This window comes from Emiliania huxleyi (genome assembly GCF_000372725.1).
Source record: "Emiliania huxleyi CCMP1516 chromosome Unknown EMIHUscaffold_13, whole genome shotgun sequence".
Taxonomy (NCBI): Eukaryota; Haptophyta; order Isochrysidales; family Noelaerhabdaceae; genus Emiliania; species Emiliania huxleyi.
This window is the reverse complement of record NW_005201287.1, coordinates 15,697-40,118: the sequence shown is the minus strand read 5'-3', so window position 1 is coordinate 40,118 and position 24,422 is coordinate 15,697. Positions and strand designations below refer to the sequence as shown.

Genomic DNA, 24,422 nt, shown 5'->3' with positions numbered 1-24,422 from the left:
AGATCTTTCAAACTCGCGGTGTGGAGTTGGGGGGTGGGTTAGGGTTAGGGTTATTAGGGTCAGGGTTAGGGTTAGGGTTAGGGTTAGGTTAGGGTTAGTTAGGGTCAGGGTCAGGGTTAGTCTTGTTGTGTCTGTATATGCCAGCGTTGCAGGGTTCTGCGCTGGGATCTGGCCCCACAGCGCCGACGACTAAGACGCAGCCCCGCACGCTGACCTAGGGTTAGGGTTAGGGTTAGGGTTGGGGTTAGGGTTGGGGTTATAGGGTTGGGGTAAGGATTAAGCGGTTAGTCTTGTTGTGTCTGTATGCCAGCGTTGCAGAGTTCTGCGCTGGGATCTGGCCCCAGCGCCGACGAGGAAGACTCAGCACCGCACGCTGACCCCACCAAATGCCGCCTCAGGGCGCCAGCCACCTCTTACACGCGGCCGGCGCCCTCTCGCGGCAAAAGGGTCGAGCGAGCGGGCAGAGTCGCGCGATGTCTGCGCACCCGCGTGCCGATGGGCGGCACACGCAACCGAGAGAGGCCCTCTCGCGCCGCCAGTAGCGTTCCGCACTCCTCACGCCACCAAATGCCGCCTCAGGGCGCCAGCCACCTCCTACACGCGGCCGGCGCCCTCTCGCGGCAAAAGGGTCGAGCGAGCGGGAGAGTCGCGCAGGAGTCGCGATGTCTGCGCACCCGCGTGCCGATGGGCGGCACACGCAACCGAGAGAGGCCCTCTCGCGCCGCCAGTAGCGTTCCTCACTCCTCACGCCACCAAATGCCGCCTCAGGGCGCCAGCCACCTCCTACACGCGGCCGGCGCCCTCTCGCAGCAAAAGGGTCGAGCGAGCGGGAGAGTCGCGATTCTGCGCACCCGCGTGCCGATGGGCAACACACGCAGCGGAGAGAGGCCCTCTCGCGCCGCCAGTAGCGTTCCTCACTCCTCACGCCACCAAATGCCGACTCATGTGCGCCTGCGCGTTAGCCGTGTCTCGTGGGGAGGTTAACGCGTCCTGTTGAGTGGTGGGATGTCGTGTGTGGGTGTTCGCCGCCTATATGCTCTATCCTGCGGCAAGACGGACGTGTTTTGACAATCAAAATCTACCTCAAAATTTGCGGCCGGCCCCTCGAAATTTGCTGATCAAAATTTGTGTGGTGGCCCGGATCGAAACCTGTACTTTGGCCAACAGCAACAGGGAACAGCGAACAGGCGCGTGGCGGGAGTCGGAGTGCAAAATGCACGAGCCTGGTGCACGAGTTGACCCACGTACCACGACCCGCACGAGCGAGCAACAGCATCAGCTTCAGCAACCGAAGCGGCTGGTACGGTTTTCTATGTCGTTGTGCAATATAATAGTGAACTAAGAGAAAACGAGCGCGGAGCCGCGGACACGCCGTTCACAGCACACACGCAACCGATTGCACCTCGGGGAGGACGCCATGAATGATCAAGGCGGGCGGAACACGCCACGAGCATGCGACTAGATGCAGGAGAAGACAAGGAGATCTTACGCGACCTCACGGTTGTTAACTGGGTTGGGTCCACACCTCGCAGTGATCGGATCAAGCGCCGGCCCGAGCAGTCACCGCCGCGCGCTCCGCCTCGTGCTGCTCGAGCACGGCGCGCGCTCGCGAGTCGCCGCCGCTCGCCAGCGCCCGCAGCTTGAAGAGCGCCTCCTCCTCGCGCGCCTTTGCTTCGGAGAGAAGCTGATCGCAGGTCGCGGCCGCGCTCTCGTCGCCGCCCTCGGCGGCCCGGCGGAGCATCTCGGCGCCCTCCGCAGCCCGCCCCAGCTCGAGGAGGAGGAGGCCGAGGTTGCGCTGGGCGCCCGCGTCGCCGCCGTCGGCGCCCACCCGCAGGTACACCTCCGCCGCGGCCACGTCCTTCTGCAAGCCAAACGCTCCGACCGCGAGCGCCGAGCCGAAGTCCCCTGCCGCCATGAATCGGCGCGGGTCGCCGGGGTCCTCCGCGACGCGCCGCGTCGCCGCGATCTGCTCCGCCTCTTCCTCCTCGGCGCGGCGCCCGGCCGGCTTGCCGGCAGCGGCGGTGGCCGCCTCAGCGTCAAGCTCGGTGGCCGGGGCATGCGCGCAGCGCGCGGGCGCACACGCGGCGGCGTTCCTCGAGCAGCGTGAAGGAAGCGTCGAGCGCCGCGAGGAGGCGCAGGTGGCCCTTGGGCCAGTCAGGCCGAGCACATGTGCAGTGCTCTGCGTCCTCTGCCGCCGCCGGAGCGTCCTCTTGCTTGAGCAGCGTGAGCGAGCGGTTGGAGAGCAGCGCGTGGAGCACACCGCCGCTCTTGGCGTCCAGCGCGAACCAATCTGCGCCACTCGCCGGCGGCGCCTCGCCCTCGAGGACCAAGTCGATGGCCATCGTGTACATATGAGTCGCGCGGACGATGTCGCCTGCGGCGAGGGCCTCCCCGCCCGCGTCCTTGAGGGCGGAGGGCGAGTGCGCGGCGACGGAGCCTTGGCCGGAGATCTTGGTGTGGGAGGCAGCGCAGGCGCAGGGCGAGTGCGCGGCGACGGAGCCTTGGCCGGAGATCTTGGTGTGGGAGGCAGCGCAGGCAGCGACCGGCATCGGCTTGGGAGCGAGGGGGGGGGCGGGGGCGGCTCCGAAGGCGGGAAAATGCACCTGTACAAGATGTGTACCCCAGTATCGTAGTCTTTGTAGTACTAGCAGGTTGGCTCGCTAGTCGCTCGCCGGCCCGCGCAGCACGCGCGGGCCTTTTTTGTGGTCGGATGTTGGTCGTCTCGAATTTGATCGTGGGCAGGGCGTGAGAAAGCTGGACGGCTCGGTCGATGCGAGCCACCAGCTCGTGGAGCGACGGGCGCGACGGGTTCCTCGGCGTAGGCTTGGGCGTGGTGAGCAGCGCCGGCGAGAGAGGGACGGCATGCGGCTCCCAAACGAGCCGCACGGGCTTCATCTGGGCCGCCGAGGCCACCTCCTTGGTCGCGGTGGCGGGCGTGAAGGCGAGGTGGGCCGAGGCAAGCGCTGAACGTGCCGTGCCGCCTTGCGCCCCTGAGGAGGGACGAGTGTGTGGGGTGCCACGGGCGGGGGGGAGCGGTGAGAGGAGAGCGGTGGGCACCCCCACGAGGGGCTGCGCTGACGCCGCCTGCCACCCCACGCACGCCACTGACGCTGTGGGGGCGGCACGATCGAACGCGCTGGTCGGGCGGGCCGTCTGAGTCGCCCAAGCGGTGCTCTGCCGGCCGGTGGACGCGAGGGTGGCCCAAGAGGGCTCAAAGTACGGAGCCGATACCCGGCCGTCCCGGACGCCTGGCACGCGGGCCAATGGTCCAGCCGTCCTGTGCATGGCTGGAGCGAAGGAGGGAGAGCTCAGGAGGGCGACGGGGCAGGGAAGGGGGCGATGCGATGCGGCGAGGTCTAATCGGCGGCATGGAGAGAGGAGGTGCCAAAAGGCGACTATAGAGAGGCCTCTACGGGTGATATAGTGCGCCATGCCGGCGGGAGAGGTCTCTCACCGCCCCCCGGGCCGTCTCGAAGGGCCGTGCAGCCCACGCCACGAGGCGCTGCTGGCGGGAGCCTGGAAGGACTTGGCCTCGTTGCACCGCGCCGCGTTGATTCGCGACCACCGTCGGCCGCGGACGGCGTCGGCGTGGCGGCCGCGGGCGCTCGCGAGACGCGCCGCTCTGCGCTGGTTCGGTTCGTTCGACTCGTTGTGCCGCCGCACGCCCGGCGGCCGCGGGTCCCAGAAGTGGTTGCGCGGGCCTCTTCCTTTCGGCCGCGGGACGGCGTCGGGCACGTCGTCGGTCGCAACAGCGGCGCGGCGAGCCGCGGCACGTCGTTGCTGGCGCTGGTGGTTTGAGGTCGGCATCGTCCAGAGCTCGGTCGACGAGTCTAGAGCTTCAGCTGGTCGGGTGCCATGTTTGTGCGGAAAGTGGCACATATATCTCTTTGATCGAGGTCTCGCGAGTTTTGGGGGTTCTCGGCGCCGCGACAGCGCTGCGAGCAGCGCGATGCCACGGCGCTCGGCCTGCTGAGAGAAGACCTTCCCGGACGGCAGTGACAGTTTACCCGACATCAATCGTCGACGGCAAGCTCGAGAACTGCGCCTCCAAAGTCGCCCAGATTTGCCTCTCGCGGCGCGCTGAGTTAGTATCGCCGGTGCGCCAGCAGGCTCTGCTCCACAGCAGGGCATGCCCGACTGGCTCCTGCTAGCCGTGCGTCCTGGTGGCATCCATTGCCAGCCCAGGTAGCCCCAGGAGGTCGCCTCGCGCACGACGCGGCGTCGCACAGCACCGCTCAGCGTTACTACCGAGTTAGTATCGTCGACCCACAGAGACTGCTCTTCTGTAGGTGGAGCCGACAAACGCCGGCCGGGTCGGCCCCGCCGCCCCCATCGCCGCCGCCGGGGCGGCGGCGGCCTCGGCGGACCATCCGGCGCGCCGCGCGCCCGTCAGGGAGGTGTTCACCACCCCTGGCTCCTCACCCCGCCACGCCTTCGTGCGGACGCCGTGGCACCCACCTCAGGCGCCGCTCGGACTCGGTTGACGGCCACCCAAGTGCTTGGCTCGTGCCAAGCCGACCGGCAGGCGATTCCCACTCACTGCTAGGCTAATCTCGGGCTGTCCGGCGTCAGTGTGGTGCCGTGAGGGGCGCCGCCCCCAAAACTACGACCATTAGTACCGTGCGGGGGCAGTGCATTTAATTCTGTCAAAAATCCAAATCTGCTCCGTGGAGCTTATTGGGCTAGGATCATACGTCCGGGAGGCCCCCCATGCGTGCCGTAACGATCGACAGCGATCTGGCTACTCTGTTCACGTTCACACCTCGTAAACCCCCCATAACCCCGATAGAGGGGGTACCTCTCCTTCTTTTCTCCACCGACTCGGTCTGGGCGTGGCCGACGCTCCTCTCTCACCCTGTCCCGGCAGCTCTCCACCTCCGCCCACGACGCCGCTCGACGACTGCTCGGCGTTGCGGCGGATGCCTCCCCAGAGGACCTCAAGGCGGCGTACCGAGCAAAGGCGCTCACGCATCATCCCGACCGCCACTTGGGTGAGGAGCGCGCACGCGCGGAGCGGCACTTTAAAGAGGTCGGAGAGGCTCGAGGAGGCGTGCAGAGGACCTCTCCCCAGCGGAGGCCGAGGTGCGCACTTGAGCATCTTCGGTCGCTCTCTTCGCGCCTCACCACGCTCGACTCTCTCGCCCCGGCAGCGGATCGATCGTCCGCGTCCCGCGCGCCGGCGGCGACGCGGCGTGGCAGCTCCCCGAAGGCACAGGGAGCCTGGGTCAGTCGTCTCATCCTTGCCTTGGAGGCGGCGCGTATAGGGGCTCGCGTGGCGCGTGCCGGGGAGGAGCCGGCCGCGCGACGCCGAGGCGGCACCGCGCTGGCAGCAGTACCAGTCGGCGCTGCTCGAGTCTGGCGGCGTCGCGAACTGGGGAGCAGAGACCCGCGCCCTCTACCGCGCCTGCCTGCGCGCGCTGCGAGGCGCCGACGAGGGGACGGCGGCGGCCGTGCGGCAGCACGCGCGCGCCAACATCGCGCAGCATGCGGGCGCGGGAGGGGGTGTGCGCTGTCGGGAGCGGCAGGTTTGTGATGGGCTGTGTTGCAATAGGCGAGACCGACGGACGCACTTTGCGCGGGCTCGTCGGCCGGCGGGGAGAGGCGGCGGTCTGTGGCGCTCCTTTGAGCACGAGCCCGACGGTGGTGCACTGTTAGGCTGCTCGTCGGCGGGCGGCATGACCTCGAGGAGCTCTGCCGCTGCCTCGGCTCGGCGCGGGTCGGCGAGGAGACGAGAGGGGACGGGTGATCTCAGTAGAGAGCCATAGAGCGCCGGTCCCGTCTTGGGTCTGCGTCTCCTCGAGAGCGCTAGCAACAGGCTCGAGGCTCCACGCACCGTAACACGTTGCTGTATTGGGACACGCGGTACGTTCGAGTGTCGTGTGCGTGTGTTTCGCCCCCAGGCGACGGGCGAGTGCGCGCCTGGGGGAATTTTCGGAAAATTCTTGGTACGAGTCCGGACGGTTTCAAGGTGCGTGTGTGGTACGAAAAGGGAAAAGGGGGTGTGTTACGCACATGTCCGGTGCCTCGAACGAGCACAGCAAGCGCCTGGATCGTTCGTGAGCACGTCTGTCAATCTCTCAATAACGGTGCAAACGCGCAAAACGGTAACCATATATCTCAAAGTGATACCCCACCCCGCGTGTCAGACCTGGCACCCCACAAGCGCGTGTGTCCGAATCGCGCGGCAATGGCGTCCGCCGCCTGCAAGCGCGCCCGCACCGGCGGCGGTGAGGAGGACGAGGAGCCCGTGCCGGTCGCGGATGGCTTCGAGGCGCCCATCTTTGGCGCGCGCGTCGTCGGACAGGTCTCCACGCTCACGCTCGAGGGCGAGGACGGCCCTCTGGCATCGCTCGCTCGCGTCGCGAGCGACCACGCGGGCGCCTGGTACGTCGCGACGAAGGACTCGCTGCTGCACGTCTCGACGGCCGGGCGCGTGCGCCGCGTTGCAGCCTTGCCGGCAGGAGACTCCTACACCGTTGCTGCCAGCCCGGACGGGGGCGCGGCATTTGTGGCGGACTACAGCCGCAATGAGATCCGGCGGGTGGAGGTGGCGACTGGCGAGGTGGCCACGCTCGCGGGCAGCGGCGAGGAGGGCGCCGCTGATGGCGTGGGCGACGCGGCGCAGTTCAGCCGTCCAGCTGGCATCGCCATCAGCCCAGACGGGAGCGCACTGTTTGTGGCAGACTTCCGTCAACCACAAGATCCGGCGGGTGGAGGTGGCGACTGGCGCTGTGACCACGCTCGCGGGCAGTGGCGAGGATGGCGACGCGGACGGCGTGGGCGACGCGGCGGAGTTCTGCGGCCCACGTGGCCTTGCCCTCAGCCCGGACGGCGGCGCGCTGTTTGTGTCGGACCTCTTCAATCACAAGATCCGGCGGGTTGAGGTGGCGACGGGCGCTGTGACAACGGTCGCGGGCAGTAGCACCAGGGGCAGCGCCGATGGCGTGGGCGACGCGGCGGAGTTCTACTGCCCAACTGGCATCGCCATCAGCCCAGACGGCGGCGCGCTGTTTGTGGCGGACTATATGAACAACAAGATCCGGCGGGTTGAGGTGGCGACGGGGGAGGTGACGACGATCGCGGGCAGCGGCACCAGTGGCAGCACTGATGGCGTGGGCGACGCGGCGGACTTCGCCAGCCCAGATGAAGTCGCCATCAGCTCCGACGTCAGAGCGCTGTTGGTCAGTTCGAGAGATGGCCGCCTCCGCCAGGTCTGCGTGGCGGCGCCTCCTCCGCCTCCCTCCTTTGCCCCGATCGTCGTTCCGCCTTCGACCCTTGGAGCTGACTTCGCAAAGACGCGGGGCGACGCTTCCCTCCCGGAGGGGAAAGTCACCTTCCTGGTCGGCGACGACGAGGAGCGCATCGAGCACGTGAGCAAGTGCGTCCTATGCGCCCGTCCCCGGTCTTTCGGACCATGTTTGGCATCGGCATGAAGGAGCGCGACGCCGCCGAGGTCACGGTGTCCCACACCGCCCTCGCCAGCTTCACCGCCCTCGTCGACTACCTCCTCTCCGACAAGTTCGACCTCGGTGAGGAGGAGGGCGGCAGGGCGCAGCGCGCGCTCGACCTGCGGGAGCTGGCGCAGATGTACCAGGTGCCGCGCCTCGAGCTGCTCTGCGCGCAGGCGCTGCAGGAGAGCGTCGGGCCGGCGACCGCCGTGCCGCTGCTCGAGGCGGCGCACACGACGGGCGACGGGCGCCTCCTCGCGCAGTGCCGCCGCTACGTGGCCGACCACGCCGCCGAGGTGCGGGCGAGCGGCGGCGTGGAGCAGCTGCGTGACTTTGGCGTGGCCAAGGGGCTGCTCGGCGACGCGCTCGACCAGGTGGCGGAGCTCAAGGGGACGGTGGCGGCGCGCGACGTGGAGCTCGAGAAGGTCCGCGCGGGTGAGTGAGTGACCAGTTCGGATGTTCGGGTTCGGCCCAGCGCGCACAGCCACAGGCGACTACAGACTATACGTGGAAACACGCGTTGAAATAACAAACGATGAAAAGCCTCTGTATATACGAATATCCGCGACAGACCAATAGAGTGGCTCTCTCTGACTCTCTTGCGTCAGAACTCAACTTGCACTCTGGCCACTGCTCGATCCTCGCGCGGGGCGACCACATGCACATCATCTCTCGTCATGCACTCGACGTCACTGTATGCTCTCCATGCAACCACACTCTTCACACGCCTCTCTGAGCCCTGGCTGTCAGGCTGTCAGGTGCTGTCAGGTGATCTGTCGGTCTGTCGGGCAGCTGTCAGGCACTGTCAGGTGCCTCTGTCAGACCAGCTGTCAGGTGCTGTCAGTGCTGTCGGGTGCTGTCGGGTGCGTGTCTGACAGGCGAGGGGATCTGTAGCTGTCGGGTCCTGTCGGAGCTGTCGGGTGTTGCTGTCAGACGCTGTCGGAGCTGTCAGAGCTGTCAGGCTGCTGCTGCTGTCAGACGTTGGGCTGTTGCTGTCAGGTGCTGTCAGGTGGTGCTGTCGGGGTGCTGTCAGGCTCTGACACACACCAGCCACACTTATGACACTATCAATAGGAGACCAGCAGGACTCTACTACACATACTCCAGCCTCTACTCTGCCTCCGGTCCCACCATCTTTTTCATGGTGGACGTCACCATCTTCTTGTCTGCCGCACTGAGGGAATAGCAGAGAGGCAGGGTGGAGTGCTTCTTCAGGTACACCTTGCTGATGATCTGGTAGTTGCTGGTCCAGCGGAAGGCCTCCCCATTGTTGTCGCTCGTCAGCTTGTAGTACTTGCACGCTCTGTTCTGGTGACTCGGCTTCCTACCTCTCCTTTGCAGCGCCCAACGAGTCTGTGGAGAAGGTGCGTGGGCGCCACACTCCTCTTCATCACCCTCCCGCCCACACCCACTGGCTTCCCTCTCGCAGGGGGTGAAGAAGCTCGACCGCCACTTCGGCTACTACCAATGCTCCTTGTGCGGCAAGAAGAAGGGCGCGCTCTACGGGGAGACTGGCGCGATCGGCTCGAACTGCTCCAACGTGCTGCGCCACACTGCCGGCGAGTCGCACCTCCGCGCGTGGCTCGCCGACCTGCCGGTGGAAGCGGAGAAGCCGACGCTGGCCGAGCTGCAAACGTGCGTTCTCCTCGTCGTGTGTCCATCAATACCCGCACGCGGGGCACTCACCCTCCTCTCGCGGCGGTCGCAGGTCGTGTCGATCGCGCACAAGTGGCTCGGCAGCGCCCGCTCACAGCGCACCACACGCAGACCAAGGTGCGGGGGCAGCACAAGGCGCAGAAGATTGCGACCAACGCGGCGGTCGACGCCGCCGTGGCCGCTGGCCGGGCGGCGGCGGGGGCGCTGACGCCGATGACGCCGGCGGCTACGCAGCTGCACCCCTCCTACGGCGTGATCACGCCAGCAGGAGCGGCCGCCTGGGGAGCGCAGATGGCGGCGCAGGCGGGGCGGCGGCGGCGGCGGCACAGACGGCGGCGGCCACCCCCACCCAGACGCCGTAGGCATATGACTGTAGGGCACCAGAAGGCTAGCTGGTAGCTAGTAGCACAGCCGCCGGTGCTAGAGAGGGGTCCGCAGAGGTGGCGGGCGGGAGGGTTGAGAGAGAGACCCATGACCATCCCATGACTACATGGACCACACTCACATGTCTTTGCATGTAGTTTTGTTATACCCTCATGGGGCACAAGAAAGAGGCTCTACGGGGTCTGTGTACGGTCTGTGCTGCTGTCGGGCTGTCAGCGCTGCTGTCAGGCCACTGTGTGCTGTCGGGCTGTCAGGCAACTGTCAGGCTGTCACGTTAGGGCCTGACAGCGACGGGACCCCTCGCCTGTCAGGCGGTCAGACACGTGCTGTCAGACTGTCAGAGAAAGTGCTGTCAGCGCTGTCAGGCTGTCGGGCACTGTCAGGCGCTGTCCGGGGTTTGCTGTCAGGCTGTCAGACCAGGGCTCAGACGCCTCTTTCCTCCGCGAGCCTCCCCACGAGCGCTCCTTCGCCGGAGTCGGAGCCCGAGTACACTGCGGCACCGCGCACCGATCCGCCCCCCCGCGCGCGCAACAACCCTCAGGGCCTCTCCCGTTCCTCAGTCGCTCTCTCGGTGCGCCAGACTGCGGGTCCAAAGTACTCCGGCGCGCGCGCGCGCAACCGCCCCCGGCGCGGGGTGGGTTATCAGTTCGTGAGTTCTGTGGCCCCATCCCTGTGTCCCACCTTCTTCTCCGTTGCCAGTCCCCGAGAACCCCACTATATAGCGCCACCTCGTGAGCTGTCCTGTGAGCTATGTGCTGTGTGTCCAGCAGTCCGGACCCGGTGCTACGGCTAGGGTTGCCTAACGTTAATTTGGGGCCTAACAGTTGCGCTAGTGTTGGCTGAAATCCTTAACGTTGTTCAAGTGTTCACCCCAGCCCATGCTGTTACTGTTGTTACTGTTGTTACTGTTGTTCAGCGGCCAGCAAGCAGAAAACGGCAAAAAACCCGGGTAAAACCCGGAAAATACCTGGGGGTTTCCGGGTTGCGGGTATTTTCGGGTATTACCCGCACTGGACGCTGGAGATCGTCGTGGGTCACTGCCAGGCCTTCCTTATTGTTGTTCAGCCGGCCTAACGTTAGCTACTGTTGTTTGGGAGCCCCACTGTTGTTCTGTTGTTACTGTTAACACTAGCAACACTGTTCAGCTCTTAACGTTTGACAACCCTAGAGCCGTAGCTACGGCCGGTGACAGTGTGTGCCTCGTGTCGGCTCCTCCCGAGCCAATCGTGTGCAACGTGTGTGTGTCACACGCGCCCGGTGGACATGAGGACATCGCGCTGTCTCTCGAGTACTCGAGATCGTTAAAGGTTTTAGACACGTACCGCAAGCTCGAGGGTCGTGCACTGTGTATTCGCACTCCCCTCCTCACATCAAGGGTCCAAGCCCAGGCGCCACCAGCAAAGGATGCAGTAGAGGTCTCAGAGCGACAGTGATGCATGACGTGACGGCAAAGTGCGCCATCTTGCCCTGCCTGGGTGCATGGAGCGCCTCATTTCCCGTACTCCTCCAGCACCGAAGAGCCTGGACTCGCTGCCCCGAGAAAGGCGTCGAACGCCTGCTCGAAGCTGCGGCCTGAACGATGGACGCGGCCACGGAGCCGAGCTTTAAGCGCAGCCCTCTTCTTCTTGCTCTCAAAATCGATCTCGCGGTGGCGCTTTTCACGTCGCGCCGCCGCGTATTCGACCGCTTCTGACGCGTGCTCCATCGCCCTGTGCACCTTTGCCTCGCAAACCTCTCGCGCTCGTTGCAGTGCTAGAAGTGCCGTGGCCGCCTCATCTTTTGCCTCTCGCCTCATCTCGTCGGCCTCGATGAGGTGTACCAGCTTGTGGCGCAGCGCTCGCAGGCGCGCGACCTCGCTTTGCATCCACTGTGTTGAGCGCTTCCGCCCCGGCTGATTGAGCCCCGGGCGGCGGTGGGGCTGCACTGGCCGACGGCGCGGCGGCGGCGCCTCGAGTGAGACGGCAGCAGCGGCGCGCAGCGTGAAGCTGGTCACGGTGAGATCGGAGAGGAGGGCGGCGGCGGCGGAGGCGATTGGAAAGTCCATTTGTGTGCTCGGCCGGGAGCCAACCCTCTTGGGCGCGGGTTTTCTTTCTTTCTTTCTTTCTGGCACGACAAGGGCGAGACTAGCGCGACTGGCACACACACCGGCTCACCTGGGCAAGAATGTCCATTCACACCCGACGCATCCCGCGCGCCTGTGAATAGGGAAGAAGATTTTTTATCTACCCTACCGCCAACAGCGATTCGAACCCAGGTCCTCACGGCTCGAACCCAGGTCGAGCGGAAAGAAAGAAAGAAAGAAAACAGACAACCCAAGGGAGGGATGGGAGGACGGCACGCCGCCATCACACAGGGATTTTAAGGAGAGGTGTGTGATGCGCTAGCCGTCGCCCACCCTAGGGAGTCTGCCTCTTCCTATCTCTCTTCGCAGTCTCTCGCCGCTTCTCGCTGCAGCCTTCATGCCACCTCGCGGTCGTCCCACTCTCGTCGTTCTCTCCCTTGTCATTTCCTCCTCTGTCGCGTCGTTCTCTTCTGCGTCGTCCTGCGACGCCGCCGCCTGCCGGTCCCTTGTTCTCGCGGCTTCTTTCGCCTTTCGGCGCAACTCCGTCCTCCTCGCGGCGTATCCTGGCCCCTCGAGTCTATCGAGCTCCCCTCGCGCAAGGACCACATTTCTGACTCCCACTCCGATCATTTGCCTACAGGTCATGTTGTTGCTCAGGTCCACTCTCTCTTCGAACACTCGTGCCTCTACGGATGATGCCGGCGCTGGGGTCCCCTTCGGATGCATCGTGACATCTGACAACTGAATTTCCACTGGTTCGTCCTCCTCGGAGTCATCTTCCCCGTCCTCCTTCCGCTCGGCTCTTCGCTCGGTACGTTCGGTGTGGCTCACCCTCCATGCCGTGAACAGGCGCTTTATCCACCCTATATTCTTCTCTCGTTCCTCTGCCCGTGCCTTGGTCTTGTCGTTGTTTCGCACCCATGTCTGTATGGCCATCGAGGCTGCCTTCCCCACTACCTGTAGTTCACTCGTCACCTCTCCCGCGAGCTCCCTTCTCTTTCTTTCGGGTATGGAGTCCGTGAGTGCGGGTAGCGTGCAGGCAATCACGGGCGCTATTTTGTCGTACTCCTCTTCGGCGAGCGCCCCAAATCTAGACCCTTTCGCCTTTAGTCCACTATGCTAAAATTCTTTTCTGGCGCTGGCTCTTGAGTCGGTTCTCGACGCGCGCGTGCAACCGGTCGCGCAGCCCACACATATGTCGGTGATCGGCGCGAGCGTGCTCGCCGCTGCACTCGCCTTATCGCCGACGCCACACGTCGCAAGCGGTGCCCGCTGCCATCCATCATTCGCGCCACGAACGCTGGTGACCAAAACCGCCGCAACGCCGCTGCTGGCTGGCCAGCCGCTCGCGGTCCGTTGGCAGCGAGCGGGCGGTCCGCCGCTCCTGTCCGCCGCCAACGGCGCAGCAGGTCGTGGGCTGGTTCGGTCGGCTGTCGTCGGCGGCGCCTTTGCGGCTCTAGCCGTGGCGGGTCGCGGCGGCCGGCTCGGCCTGCTCTTGCTCCAGACGCTCGCCGTCTGCTGGCCAGCTTGGTCGGCGGTCCGGTTGTGGCGGAACGGTAAGCGCCGTGCTGCGCTGACGCTCGCCTTGTCCGCGGCGGCGCGCCGGTTCTGCTCGCGCTGGTGGCAGTACCTGACGATTCCGCTCTTTGCGGGCGCCGTCGGCTGGCTCACCAACAAGGTTGCCGTGGACATGATCTTTTACCCCGTCGAGTTTGGAGGGCTGCGGCTCCGCACGTACCCGAACCAGCCTCTGGGCTGGATCGGGTGGCAGGGGATCGTGCCAGCAAAGGCGGGCGAGATGGCGGCGCGCATCACTGACTTGGTCACCAACAAGCTGGTCGACGTCGAGGTGGTCTTCCGGCGCCTCTCCCCGGGGAAGCTCGCCTCGCTGCTCGGGCCCGGTGCGGCTGCAGCACAGAGCTAGTCGCGGCTGTGCTCGGCGCTGTGCGAAAGGTGCCACCCGTCCCGTGCCAGGCGTCGACCGGATCGCCGAAGACATCGTGGCCGACATAGCGCCCGCGGGCGCCGCGCAAGGCGTCGTCGGCGCGGGGAAGGCCGTCCTGCGGGGCCTCGATCCGGCGCAGCAGGCGGAGCTCTCGTCCACGCCACCGCGTACTCTCGGGTGACCTCGGGTGACCTCGGGTGACCTCGGGTGATCTCGGGTGATCTCGGCAGGCGGAGCTGCTTGCGCTCCGGCACCGGTTCGTCGCGGGCCTCACTCGCGACATGCAGGCGAGGCATGCGCGGGGCGCGCCGGCCCCTCTGCGGTGCGTAAGCCCCACCCGCGCGCGATCAGGCGAGCGTGCGGCAGCTGGTCGACTTCGACGAGATCGTGGTCGGCGGGCGGCGCGCGAGAAGGATCTGCATGACCGATTGAATGATGAAGTGTGGGAGTGATTAGGTTGGCGGGATGGTGCGCGAGAAGCAGCTGCTCATCGACCTCTTCCAGCGCTGCGGCAAGGCGCGGCCGCCGCACGTGGCGCGGCGGGGCGGCCTCCCCCTCCCAAGCCCTCCCCCCTCCCCCCTTCCAGGCGGAGCTCGCGTTCCTCGTCAACTCTGGCTTCTCGTTTGGCTGCGCACTCGGTGAGCCTCCCACAGGGTAGCGTGCGGACGCTTCGTGCCGCTCTGCCGAGCTCCCGGGGCCGCCGCCTCTCTCGCACGCCCCCGACCCGCCGCCACCAGGCGTCGTGCAGATGCTGATCTGGCTCCTGTACGAGCGCGCGTGGACCCTCGCCGTCGGCGGCGCGGTGGTCGGCTATCTGACCAACTGGCTCGCGCTCAAGCTCATCTTCGAGCCCGTCGAGCCCACGCGGTTCGGGCCGTGGGTCGTGCAAGGTGGCTCCTAGGGTTAGGGTTAGGGCTAGTTCGGGCCGAGGGTCGTGCAAGGTGGCTCCCGGCGTGGTGGCTCCCGGCGTTGGGAGGCCGCGCGGGTGGCGCGGGAGGACGCACTGCGGCGACGCCTCTCCCTAGGTCTCTTCCTGAAGCGGCAGCACGAGGTGTCCGAGGAGTTTGCGGAGGCGCGCCCTGCGGTGCTGAGGCAGAGCCACCCAGGAGCGGCGTGACACCCCTCATCGCACGCAGGCGATGACGGAGAAGCTCCTCTCCTCCGAGTCGATCTGGGACAGCGTGCTGCACGGCTCGGGGGGTCCAAAGTTCGCCGCGCTCCTCCGCGCTCGCACCTCCGAGTTCATGTCCGGCGCCGCGGTAAGCCAGCACACGCACCCGCCGCCTCTCCCGCACCACGCCCGGACAGCCCTTGCGCCGCTCGCCCTCGCTCAGGCTGTCGTCTACAGCGGCTCAGACCCGACGGCGTTCGGAGGCGCAGCGCACTGGCGTGGCCTCGAGGAGCGCGCTTCGGAGCGCATCCTGCAGCTGCTGCCGCGCGAGCTGCCGCTCGCCCACGGCTACATCGACGGAGCCCTCGACCTCAAGGCGCCGCACCGAGAGCACGCCGAGAGCACGCCGAGAGCACGCCGAGAGCACGCCGAGAGCACATCGAGCCCTCTGCCTCAAGGCGGTACCGCCCGCGGCCACACGCGCACCTCCGCCGCCGACTCCCCGACTCCCTCCGCCGCCGACTCCCTCGCACCGCGCCCCTCCCGCATGGCACCCCGTGGGCTCCGGCGCAGCGCTGATTCCGTCGCGCCCAGCAGGACACGCTCAAGACCAACCTGCGCCGCCTCTCGCCGCGCGAGTTCGAGGGCCTCTTGCACCCGATCTTCCAGCAGGACGAGCTCACCTTGCTCCTCGTCGGCACCGCCCTCGGCTTGGGCGTCGGCTACGTGCAGGCCGTGCTGGACGCGCGGTCGAAGCGGGACGACCCCAACTACGATGAGCGTGGCCGCCGGGTAGAGATCGACGTCGATGCGGATAGCGCCGTTAGTGAAGGCGCCGACGGGGACGGCGAGGCGCCAGGTCCCGCGTCCTGAGAGCTAGAAGTTGAGCTAGCAGAGACACTGGTGTGTGGTGAGTGGTGTGTGAGTCTCTTCCCCTGGCGCACGCGAGACGAGAGCGAGAGTAGAACGCGGTCACCGCGTGTATAGAGAGTATCCGCGCGTACGTCACAGGGTCTTGGCACTTGCGGAAAGGGCGAAATACTTTAAACTTGTGCGTTCGTTGGCCGCCGCGATGGCTCAACGCCAGCGGAGCGGACAGGCGCCGAGGCGGGCAGACCCAGGTCCCACGTCCTCGTCACGTGCCACGTGCGCACGTCCCAGCGGCAGCGCGTGCAGCGCGAGACCGAGAGTCGCCACGGAGCGATTCTAAGATCAGGTCTGCCACCTCCCCACTGAAAACGGACATCTAAGTTTCAAATCTCGAATAAATCTCGAAGCACACTTGAATGCTCACTTGGCAGGTAACATATGCGCCACGCGCCCCAACCGCTCCTCTGGTCGCCGCCGGCCTCCGCGGCGGCGGCGATGTCCCAGCGCCACCCATCGGCCAGCCCTCAGATCGATCGATCGGCGCTCAAAGTCGGCTTCAGATCCGAGAACGCTGCTGGCGCCGCCGCCGATCCCAGCGGCGACGCCAGCAGCTTCCTCTGCTCTCCAATGCGCCGAGAAGCGACGCGGGGGTGTTCGGCCCGCCGTGGACGACGAAGGCTCCGCCGGGCGCGCGTCGGACGGTCCGGTGGCACCCTCTGTGCGCGGCACCTGCCGGCGCCCCGACGACAGCCGTCGCGATCGGCGCTATTCTTTTTTTTAAAGCAAAATTCGAGCCAATTTGAGGAAACTCAAGCGGGCAGGCTGGAAGCACTGAGGGACGGCCGATGTCCGCCCAGTGGCAGACCTGATTTTAGAATCGCTCCACGACTCGTCCGCACGACAAAAGTTAAGTGTTACGAATACACAGACAGAGACGAGAGAGAGAAATAAGAGAGAGCGCGCGTGGAGCTCTCGGACGCGGAGATGGAGACAGACACTATCAACGGAGAGAGGGCTTCAGACCGCGGGTTCTCGTGCCGGGTCGAGCTCGCAGAGCGATGAGCTCCCACCGCGTGGCCGCACAACGGACCGCGCGCCAAAGACGGCACGGGACCGCGCTTGCGACCGCCGCTGCAGCGGGTGCATGTCGCCGGTGCTTAATGCAGCTCCGCGGCGCTGGCCGCTGTCTTGGTGAGGTACGAGGGCTTGGGCATGAATTTGTCCGTCATCGACTCCATCATGCGCTCCCACCAGCTCTGCTTTGCGCGGTAGACTTGGATGAAGTGGCAGTACTCCTCAAAGGTGATGGTGCCCGAGCCGTCCATGTCCGCCGTCTTGAAAAGCTCCTCCTGCTCGTACGGGTAAGGACACATCCCGCTGTCGAGCATCGCGCTTCGAAACTCCTTGACGTCAAGCTCCCCAGATTTGTCCTTGTCGAAGTGCTCGAACGCGGCTGCGAAGCGTTTCCGCTCTTCCGCCGTGAGCGGCGTGAGGGCCGCTTCCGAAGTCGTCGCCTTCTTCTCTGCGCTGGCCGCCGCGACAGCCATGCGCACCGTCTCCTCGTCCTTGAGCGTGCAGTTCACCGATTCCGCCAGCTCTTGCAAGCCCGAGAGGCCCCTCCCCTCCGCCTTGTCGTACTGAGCTTTCGTGACGCCGTTGGCGAGCAGGTACGCTCGGACCTCGCCCGCCTTGAGCGTCATTGCTGTGACTCCGGCAGACCGCGATCGCGGCGCAAAGAGTCGGCGCCGCGGCACCGTTTCTTTAAAACCATCCGTTGTAAGAGAGTCTGGGCCCGCCGCCTCCGTCGGTTTTCGCGTTTCGGCTGCTAGGTCCCAGGATTCCTACCCCTGGCCCTGCTGCTGGGGTTGGGTTTCAGCACAATGAGAGATATTTTTAGATCGATTTGCATACCAAACAACTTCACACTCACACGTCATTGTTTGTCAGCACAATCAACTCCCCCCATTACACACAGGTAGAGTCCACAAGGCAGCAGTAGGGGGGCGCGCGGCGGCGAGCTCCTGCAACCACATGCACACAAACCTCGTGCTGATCGGCGCAGCGGCATGCGCGGGGATGCAGCGCGGGGGTCGCGTGGCCCGCACTGCAGGGGTCGTGGTGCTTTGCTGCCGTTGCGGCCACCGCCGGCGGGCGAGCTCCTGGCGAGGTCAGTCAGGGCTCCTCCACCTCGTCTGCCGTGTGCGGTTCCGTTGGCTGCACCGACGCATACGCAGCCGGCTTTAGCGGCGCGTCCGCGCTGGCGTCGCTGAGGGCGCTGTCGCCTCGCGAGGGGGCGACGCTCGCGAGGCAGCTGAGCGCCAGCTGCTCGCACAGCTCGGTGGGTGTGCTGGCCTGGGCTCCGTACAGAAAGACGGCGCCGATGACGAGCACGACGCCGAGCATGAACTGCGCCGTGATCTGAAAGTCGAAGAGCAGGTACGAGCCCACGGCGCCCGAGACGATGGCGAGGCCCTGCGCGAAGGAGCGGAGGATGTTGTCGGCGTACCTGAAGCAGGCGAAGCATGCACGGGGTGGGCGCGCCGGGCGGGGGCCAGCGGGGCCAGCGGGGCCCAGCGGGGCTCGGGGCGTGTGCTAGCGCACTTGATGATGACAGCGACGAGCAGCCCGCCCAGCGCGTTGTTGAGGACCGCGCACCAGGTCCAGAAGCCGAAGCCGTGCAGCGGGCCCTGCCTCGCAATCTCGTCGTAGTCGTTGATCAGGAGGCCGGCGACGGCGATGACGCCTGCTCGGCCACCCGGCCGGTGAGGCGGGAGGGAGGGGAGGGCGCGGGCCGCGGGCCGGCCGCAGGTTGGTAGAGGCGCAGCGACCAGCCCTACCCCTGCCCCCCTCACCCGAGTACATTGCGAGCTGCAGGTTGCGGAGCCACAGCGACGGCTTCGAGTCCGACTTGATCATCTTCTCAAAGTAGACGGAGGCGAACGAGGTGCACACGGCCGCGAGGAGGAAGGCGCCCATCCCCACCACCCGGTTCTTCTCCGCCGCCGCCGCCAGGCTCCTGCCGCCGCCGTGCTTGCCGTGCCCGTGCCCGTGGTGGGCGTGCGCCTCTGGCGCGGGCTGCGGGAAGAGGAGGCCCTGCGCCGCGATGACGCCGAGGACGAGGACGAAAACGGCGCACCTGTGGGCAGAGCGGCGTTCCTCACGCGCCGGCCCGGCGAGAGCGCGCGAGCGGGCGCGCCGCCGCCGCACCACTGGTTGACTGAGATCTTCTTGTTGAGCAGCGTGACCGAGAAGATGGCGGTGAAGACAATCTTGCTCTGGTACATCACCATCCCGAGCGCGGCCTGTGGGCATGCGAGGCGCGCGCTCGGCGCGTCGGGGCCGCGCGCGAGCGCCGGCGGCGCCTCTCGAGGGCACCTCCAAGTTGTCATAGCCGACATAGACGGAGATGTTTGTGACGAGGTAGAGGAGAGCGGGCACGGAGAGCTGGGCCCACTCCAGCGGCCGCTCGCTGAAGTCGCGGCGGATCTTCTGCACCATCTGGCCGAAGCCGCCGCACTCGACGGCGAAGAGCACGACCGAGATGGGCAGCTTGAGCGCGACCTCCTGAAGCAGGACGGCGACTGCAGAGTTGTACGGCTCCATGCGCGTCTTCGCGTAGCGCATCAGCAGCGCGGCGGCGGTGTTCTGCGCCACAAACGTGGCGAGGGCCACCCAGCCGGTGAAGCTGACCATGGCGGCAAAAGTGCCGTGGATGTCCTGTACTGTGGATTGGCTGCACGTGGCGGTGGTGAAGTGAAAGGCGCGCGCGCGGGCGCAGCTTTTTCTTTTCTTTCTTCGCCGATAACGATTGGGGTAGGGGCCCTAACTCGTGATAGGCCACTAGTTTCCCGCAGGAGACTCACGGAGATCCTCTCCTCTCCTACCTCTTCTTCTGCCTCTGCGTCCTTCACGGACTCTCCGTGGACATCTTTTACTTCATCTTTTACGGAAGTTTGAACTTCCGTGCGTGTCGGGCGCTCCCGCCCCCCGCCCGCTCGCTGCTCTGATGAGCGCGGCTTCCGCTGCTCTCTCCTGCTCACCTGGCCATGACGCCGCTCCTCGTCCTTGGCCGCGCCAGGCTCTCCTTCCTACTGCGCCAGCCCTTCGGCTGCACCAGTTCTTTCTTCTCCGTGCAGGATCTGTGCGTCTGCGCCATTGTTGCTGTTGCTGGCGACTGTCCTTGGCAGCAGTGCACGATGGGCGATGGCCTCATCTGCTTGCCTGCGATGCTCTGCGGTCGCCTCGGCCCTGCCACAGCGGCCTCGTCCACCTGGAGACCTGAGTCGGTGGCTCCACAGCCCGCTCTGAGGAATGCTGTTGCATCTCAACTCGTGGCGTGCCTCTCTCTTCTCTCCGGCCTCGTGCTGCAGATGTGGCTGAGCTCTGCGCTCAGGTGGCTCTGGGATATCTCCTTTCCAGGCAGCACCCCAGTGCCGCCTCGTGGGCGGCGTGGCGGGCGGCCAGCTGTCACTGCTGCCTTCCCTCTTGAGTGAGCCTCGCCTCGCTCCTCTTCTACTCGAGCCTCGTCTCGTGTGCCTCCTCGTGGGCGGCGTGGTGGGCGGCCAGCTGTCACTGCTGCCTTCCCTCTCGAGTGAGCCTCGCCTCGCTCCTCTTCTACTCGAGTCTCGTCTTGTGTGTCCCTCTCCGCCTTGTCGGCGGCGCGGAGTGGTGGTCGGCTCTTGTTGCCGCCTCCGCCTCTGTCTAGGCTTCTCCCTCGCCTCCTCGACGGCGGCGTGGAGTGACGCTCGGCTCTCGGCTGTCGCCTCCGCCTCTCTCTAGGCTTCTCCCTCTCCGCCTTGTCGGCGGCGCGGAGTGGTGGTCGGCTCTCGGCTGCCGCCGCCTCTCTCTATGCTTTTCCCTCGCCTCCTCGACGGCGGCGTGGAGTGACGGTCGGCTCTCGGCTGTCGCCTCCGCCTCTCTCTAGGTTTCTCCCTCGCCGCCTCGACGGCGGCGAGGAGTGGTGGTCGGCTCTCGGCCGTGCCTCCGCCTCTCTCTAGGCCTCTCCCTCGCCGCCTAGACGGCGGCGCGGAGTGGTGGTCGGCTCTCGGCCGTGCCTCCGCCTCTCTCTAGGTTTCTCCCTCGCCGCCTCGACGGCGGCACGGAGTGGTGGTCGGCTCTCGGCTGCCGCCTCCGCCTCTCCCTAGGCTTCTCCCTCGCCGCCTCGACGGCGGCGCGGAGTGGTAGCCGGCTCCCGGTCGTACCTCCACCTCTCTCTGGGCATCTCCCTCGCCGCCTTGTCGGCGGCGCGGAGCGACGGTCGGCTCTCGGCTGCCGCTTCCGCCTCTCTCTAGGCTTCTCCCTCGCCGCCGCGACGGCGGCGCGGAGTGGTGGCCGGCTCTCGGCTCCTGCCTCCGCCTCTCTCTAGGCTTCTCCCTCGCCGCCTCGACGGCGGTGTGGGGTGGTGCTCTCTCCCTCGCCGCCTTGACGGTGGTGGCTCGATTCCCGGCGGTCTCTGGACGTTCGGCGACCGGCCTCACCCCTCTCGTGATTTGGCTGTCGCCTCTGTGGCTCCATGCCACGGCCAGTTGCCCCTTCTGTGGGGTTCATTGGGCTTTCCGGGCCACCTGCCCTCGCTCCTCCTCCACTGCGCGTTGGGATGTCAGGATACTGCGTAGCCCTTCCTGGTGGAGGCGCGCGCGATTCCGTGACTCTCCTTTTACGCGCCAATGTACCCTCACCGAAGGTGCATAGGAGTGAATCCGAGTGAAACTAGTTCGCCGATAACGATTGGGGTAGGGGCCCTAACTCGTGATAGGCCACTAGTTTCCCGCAGGAGACTCACGGAGATCCTCTCCTCTCCTACCTCTTCTTCTGCCTCTGCGTCCTTCACGGACTCTCCGTGGACATCTTTTACTTCATCTTTTACGGAAGTTTGAACTTCCGTGCGTGTCGGGCGCTCCCGCCCGCTCGCTGCTCTGATGAGCGCGGCTTCCGCTGCTCTCTCCTGCTCACCTGGCCATGACGCCGCTCCTCGTCCTTGGCCGCGCCAGGCTCTCCTTCCTACTGCGCCAGCCCTTCGGCTGCACCAGTTCTTTCTTCTCCCCACCCACCCTATCCTGCCTACTCTCTGGCTTTGGGGTGTGGTTCTCTCTATCTGGTCCGAGGTGCGATCCCTTACGGCGCCGCGGGCGGCTACAGGACGTTGAGGTCCCCTCCGTACCTGTAGCAACCCAAGCCGTTTGAGTCCCAACCCTCCGCCTTCAGTGGCAGGATCCCAGGGGATGTCAGGATACTGCGTAGCCCTTCCTGGTGGAGGCGCGCGCGATTCCGTGACTCTCCTTTTACGCGCCAATGTACCCTCACCGAAGGTGCATAGGAGTGAATCCGAGTGAAACTAGTCGCTCCTTGGCGAGGACAGAATTGACGTTGGCCTGTTCCGGCAACCCAGAGCGAGGGAAACAAACCAGAGGACCAGCACTTTCTTTGCGTTTCCGGAAATGTGAGAACAACATGTAACATGTGCATGTCATAACCCCTGTCTGCACGTCTCGCGCGCGCGTGAACACCAGAACAGGGCTCCAGGCCCCAAATTACGTGTGAGTGTTAGAGTTGTTTGGTATTGCTAAAAATCTCTCTCTGCACATGCAAAAAACAAACAAAGTGTTAGATTTGTTTGGTATTGCTAAAAATCTCTCTCTCTCTGCACATGACACATGCACATGCCATGTGCATGTTGTACATGTGCGTGTGCATGTTTTTTCTCCCACTCTCTCTCCTTCCAACACAAACAAACAACCCCAAATGACGTCTGTGTGTTCTGTTCCGTTCCTGTCAAACAAAAACATCTGATCAAAAAACAAACGCGCAAGGTCGCGCGCGGCAGCGACGACCGCACGGCCTACTCGCCCAAGTTCAAGTACTCGCTCTCTTATGTCCCACCATGCAAAGAGAGCATCTCTCTCTCTAGGTTGTGCGAGGCGTGAACCGCGCCATTCGCTCTCACCTGGCAACCCTGTCTGCACGTCTCGCGCTCGCGCGCGCGTGAACAGGGCGGCTCTCACCTGGCAACCCTGTCTGCACGTCTCCCGCGCGCGTGAACAGGGCCCGAAGGGGATCCCGTTCGCCGTGAAGAGCCAGGAGTTCGCCCTGCTTCACGTCTCAACCTTCCCCTTGGAGCGGAACTTCTTTTTCTCCCTGGCATCGCTGTCACGGTCACTGCTGCTGCTGCTGCTTGCCGGCTTCCTCGCCGGCTTCCTCGCCGCCTTCTTGCCCTCCTTCTTCTTCTTTGCCGCCTTGCGCCCACTGTCACTGCCATCGCTGCTGGCGGCCAGCTCCTTTGCTGCCTTCGCCTTGGACTTTGCCTTCTCAAAAACATCAAAAAACAAACGCGCAAGGTCGCGCGCGGCAGCGACGACCGCACGGCCTACTCGCCCAAGTTCAAGTACTCGCTCTCTTATGTCCCACCATGCAAAGAGAGCATCTCTCTCTCTAGGTTGTGCGAGGCGTGAACCGCGCCATTCGCTCTCACCTGGCAACCCTGTCTGCACGTCTCGCGCTCGCGCGCGCGTGAACAGGGCGGCTCTCACCTGGCAACCCTGTCTGCACGTCTCCCGCGCGCGTGAACAGGGCCCGAAGGGGATCCCGTTCGCCGTGAAGAGCCAGGAGTTCGCCCTGCTTCACGTCTCAACCTTCCCCTTGGAGCGGAACTTCTTTTTCTCCCTGGCATCGCTGTCACGGTCACTGCTGCTGCTGCTGCTTGCCGGCTTCCTCGCCGGCTTCCTCGCCGCCTTCTTGCCCTCCTTCTTCTTCTTTGCCGCCTTGCGCCCACTGTCACTGCCATCGCTGCTGGCGGCCAGCTCCTTTGCTGCCTTCGCCTTGGACTTTGCCTTCTCCGCCTCCGCCTCTGCCTTCGCCGCCTCTGCCTCCGCCTTTGCTGCCGCCGCTTGTGCCGCCCTCGCCTTCGCCGCCGACCTCGCTGCCTCCGCCTCCGCCGCCTTCGCTTCCTGCTCCTTCGTCCAGAGCTTAGGAGCGGCCGTCTTCGGCTTCTTCTCCCTCTACTCTTCCTCTTCCTCGCTGCCATCGCTTCTGCCTGAGTTCTCTCCACATTCACTCCACGCGTCCTCGTCCTCACTGTCGGAGAGCCCTTCACTATCCGACCATCGTGACGCTACACGGACTCCGAGCCTGTGGGGAGACGGCGCTACGCCGCAGCTAGACCCCGAGGTCGTGCCAGGAGCAGACCGTCGCGATTCCAGGCGCCAAGAAGGTCGCGCGGTGCTGACTGCCGCGATTCAGAGTGTGTCTGAGATCCGCCGACCAGGCGGGGCCGGCCGACAAGGTCTGACAGCGTGCACATATCCTTTGGTGCGAGTGCGACATCCGCCGCACACTCACAAGAGCAACAGACCGAGTCGCGTCAGCATAACAAACAGGTCGGCTGCGCGTGATCATCCGCCGGCCGAATTTGGCCGAATTTGTTACGTTTCAGCGCGCTTTCTCTTTTCCCAAGCTAGAAATGTTGCGCGCGAGTGCCTGGGGTTGTCGATGCAGTAAATATTGGCGGTTCAGCCGGTCAGCACGACGAGCAGTTTGGAGCAGAGAAGAATCCTCAAAGTACACGAGAAATCCTCAAGGTCCCGTATCCGGCCTTAAGGGCCCTAAATCTTTTGGTTGTAGATCACCTTAAAAAACTAGTATGTCTTGGAGTGAAAAGTTTTTCGATGAGGTGGGGATCCGTGGTGAGCCGATTCCCAGATTCGAGATTCTCCAGATTCCCCCTCGAAAACCGCCCCTGTTAATTCATTGCGGCCGCGGGTTTGCTCGGATTACTTTTCACTCGAAGACATACTAGTTTTTAGAGAGAGAGAGATTTTTAGCAATACCAAACAACTATTTTGTTCTAGTTTTTTTTCTTGCGTTCCGGTGCCTACAAAAATATCCGACCGTGGAGCTGAACACAGGGTTTGCGGCGGTCACTGTCCACCAGCGGTCACAGTGGGCCGCGGA

The 24,422-nt window shown here is 65.1% G+C and overlaps 6 protein-coding genes across 6 annotated transcripts; 2 read left to right on the top strand and 4 right to left on the bottom strand.

Annotated features, from left to right (window-relative positions):
* Positions 1-1,540: 1,540 nt before the first annotated feature.
* On the bottom strand, positions 1,541-2,549 carry EMIHUDRAFT_98124 (hypothetical protein; the record flags this gene model as incomplete). Its single annotated transcript, XM_005789064.1, has 2 exons — positions 1,541-2,029; positions 2,082-2,549. 2 exons carry the CDS (start codon positions 2,547-2,549, stop codon positions 1,541-1,543), a joined length of 957 nt encoding a protein of 318 aa, XP_005789121.1.
* A 4,838-nt stretch (positions 2,550-7,387) lies between these two features.
* On the top strand, positions 7,388-7,840 carry EMIHUDRAFT_351789 (hypothetical protein; the record flags this gene model as incomplete). Its single annotated transcript, XM_005789063.1, has 1 exon — positions 7,388-7,840. A coding segment is annotated over one exon (453 nt), but the record flags the coding sequence as incomplete, so codon positions are not given.
* Positions 7,841-10,778: 2,938 nt separating this feature from the next.
* EMIHUDRAFT_351786 (hypothetical protein) lies at positions 10,779-11,548 on the bottom strand. The gene has a single exon (XM_005789062.1). It carries the CDS (start codon positions 11,530-11,532, stop codon positions 10,978-10,980), a length of 555 nt encoding a protein of 184 aa, XP_005789119.1. The 5' UTR covers positions 11,533-11,548; the 3' UTR covers positions 10,779-10,977.
* A 1,197-nt stretch (positions 11,549-12,745) lies between these two features.
* On the top strand, positions 12,746-15,647 carry EMIHUDRAFT_462323 (hypothetical protein; the record flags this gene model as incomplete). The annotated part of the gene is made up of 10 exons (XM_005789061.1): positions 12,746-13,451; positions 13,525-13,607; positions 13,847-13,885; positions 13,952-14,026; positions 14,082-14,133; positions 14,233-14,385; positions 14,521-14,579; positions 14,632-14,754; positions 14,830-14,982; positions 15,204-15,647. The coding sequence occupies 10 exons, from the start codon at positions 12,746-12,748 to the stop codon at positions 15,477-15,479; spliced, it is 1,719 nt and encodes a 572-aa protein (XP_005789118.1). The 3' UTR covers positions 15,480-15,647.
* Positions 15,648-16,633: 986 nt separating this feature from the next.
* Positions 16,634-17,176, bottom strand: EMIHUDRAFT_200840 (hypothetical protein; the record flags this gene model as incomplete). The annotated part of the gene is made up of 1 exon (XM_005789060.1): positions 16,634-17,176. One exon carries the CDS (start codon positions 17,174-17,176, stop codon positions 16,634-16,636), a length of 543 nt encoding a protein of 180 aa, XP_005789117.1.
* Positions 17,177-17,648: 472 nt separating this feature from the next.
* EMIHUDRAFT_62969 (hypothetical protein) lies at positions 17,649-19,169 on the bottom strand (the record flags this gene model as incomplete). Its single annotated transcript, XM_005789059.1, has 5 exons — positions 17,649-17,982; positions 18,078-18,219; positions 18,329-18,506; positions 18,638-18,778; positions 18,852-19,169. The coding sequence occupies 5 exons, from the start codon at positions 19,167-19,169 to the stop codon at positions 17,649-17,651; spliced, it is 1,113 nt and encodes a 370-aa protein (XP_005789116.1).
* Between the last annotated feature and the right edge of the window lie 5,253 nt (positions 19,170-24,422).

Coding starts and splice junctions, on each gene's coding strand:
- EMIHUDRAFT_351786 (XM_005789062.1), bottom strand. CDS start 11,532: ATGGACTTTCCAATCGCCTCCGCCGCCGCCGCCCTCCTCTCCGATCTC.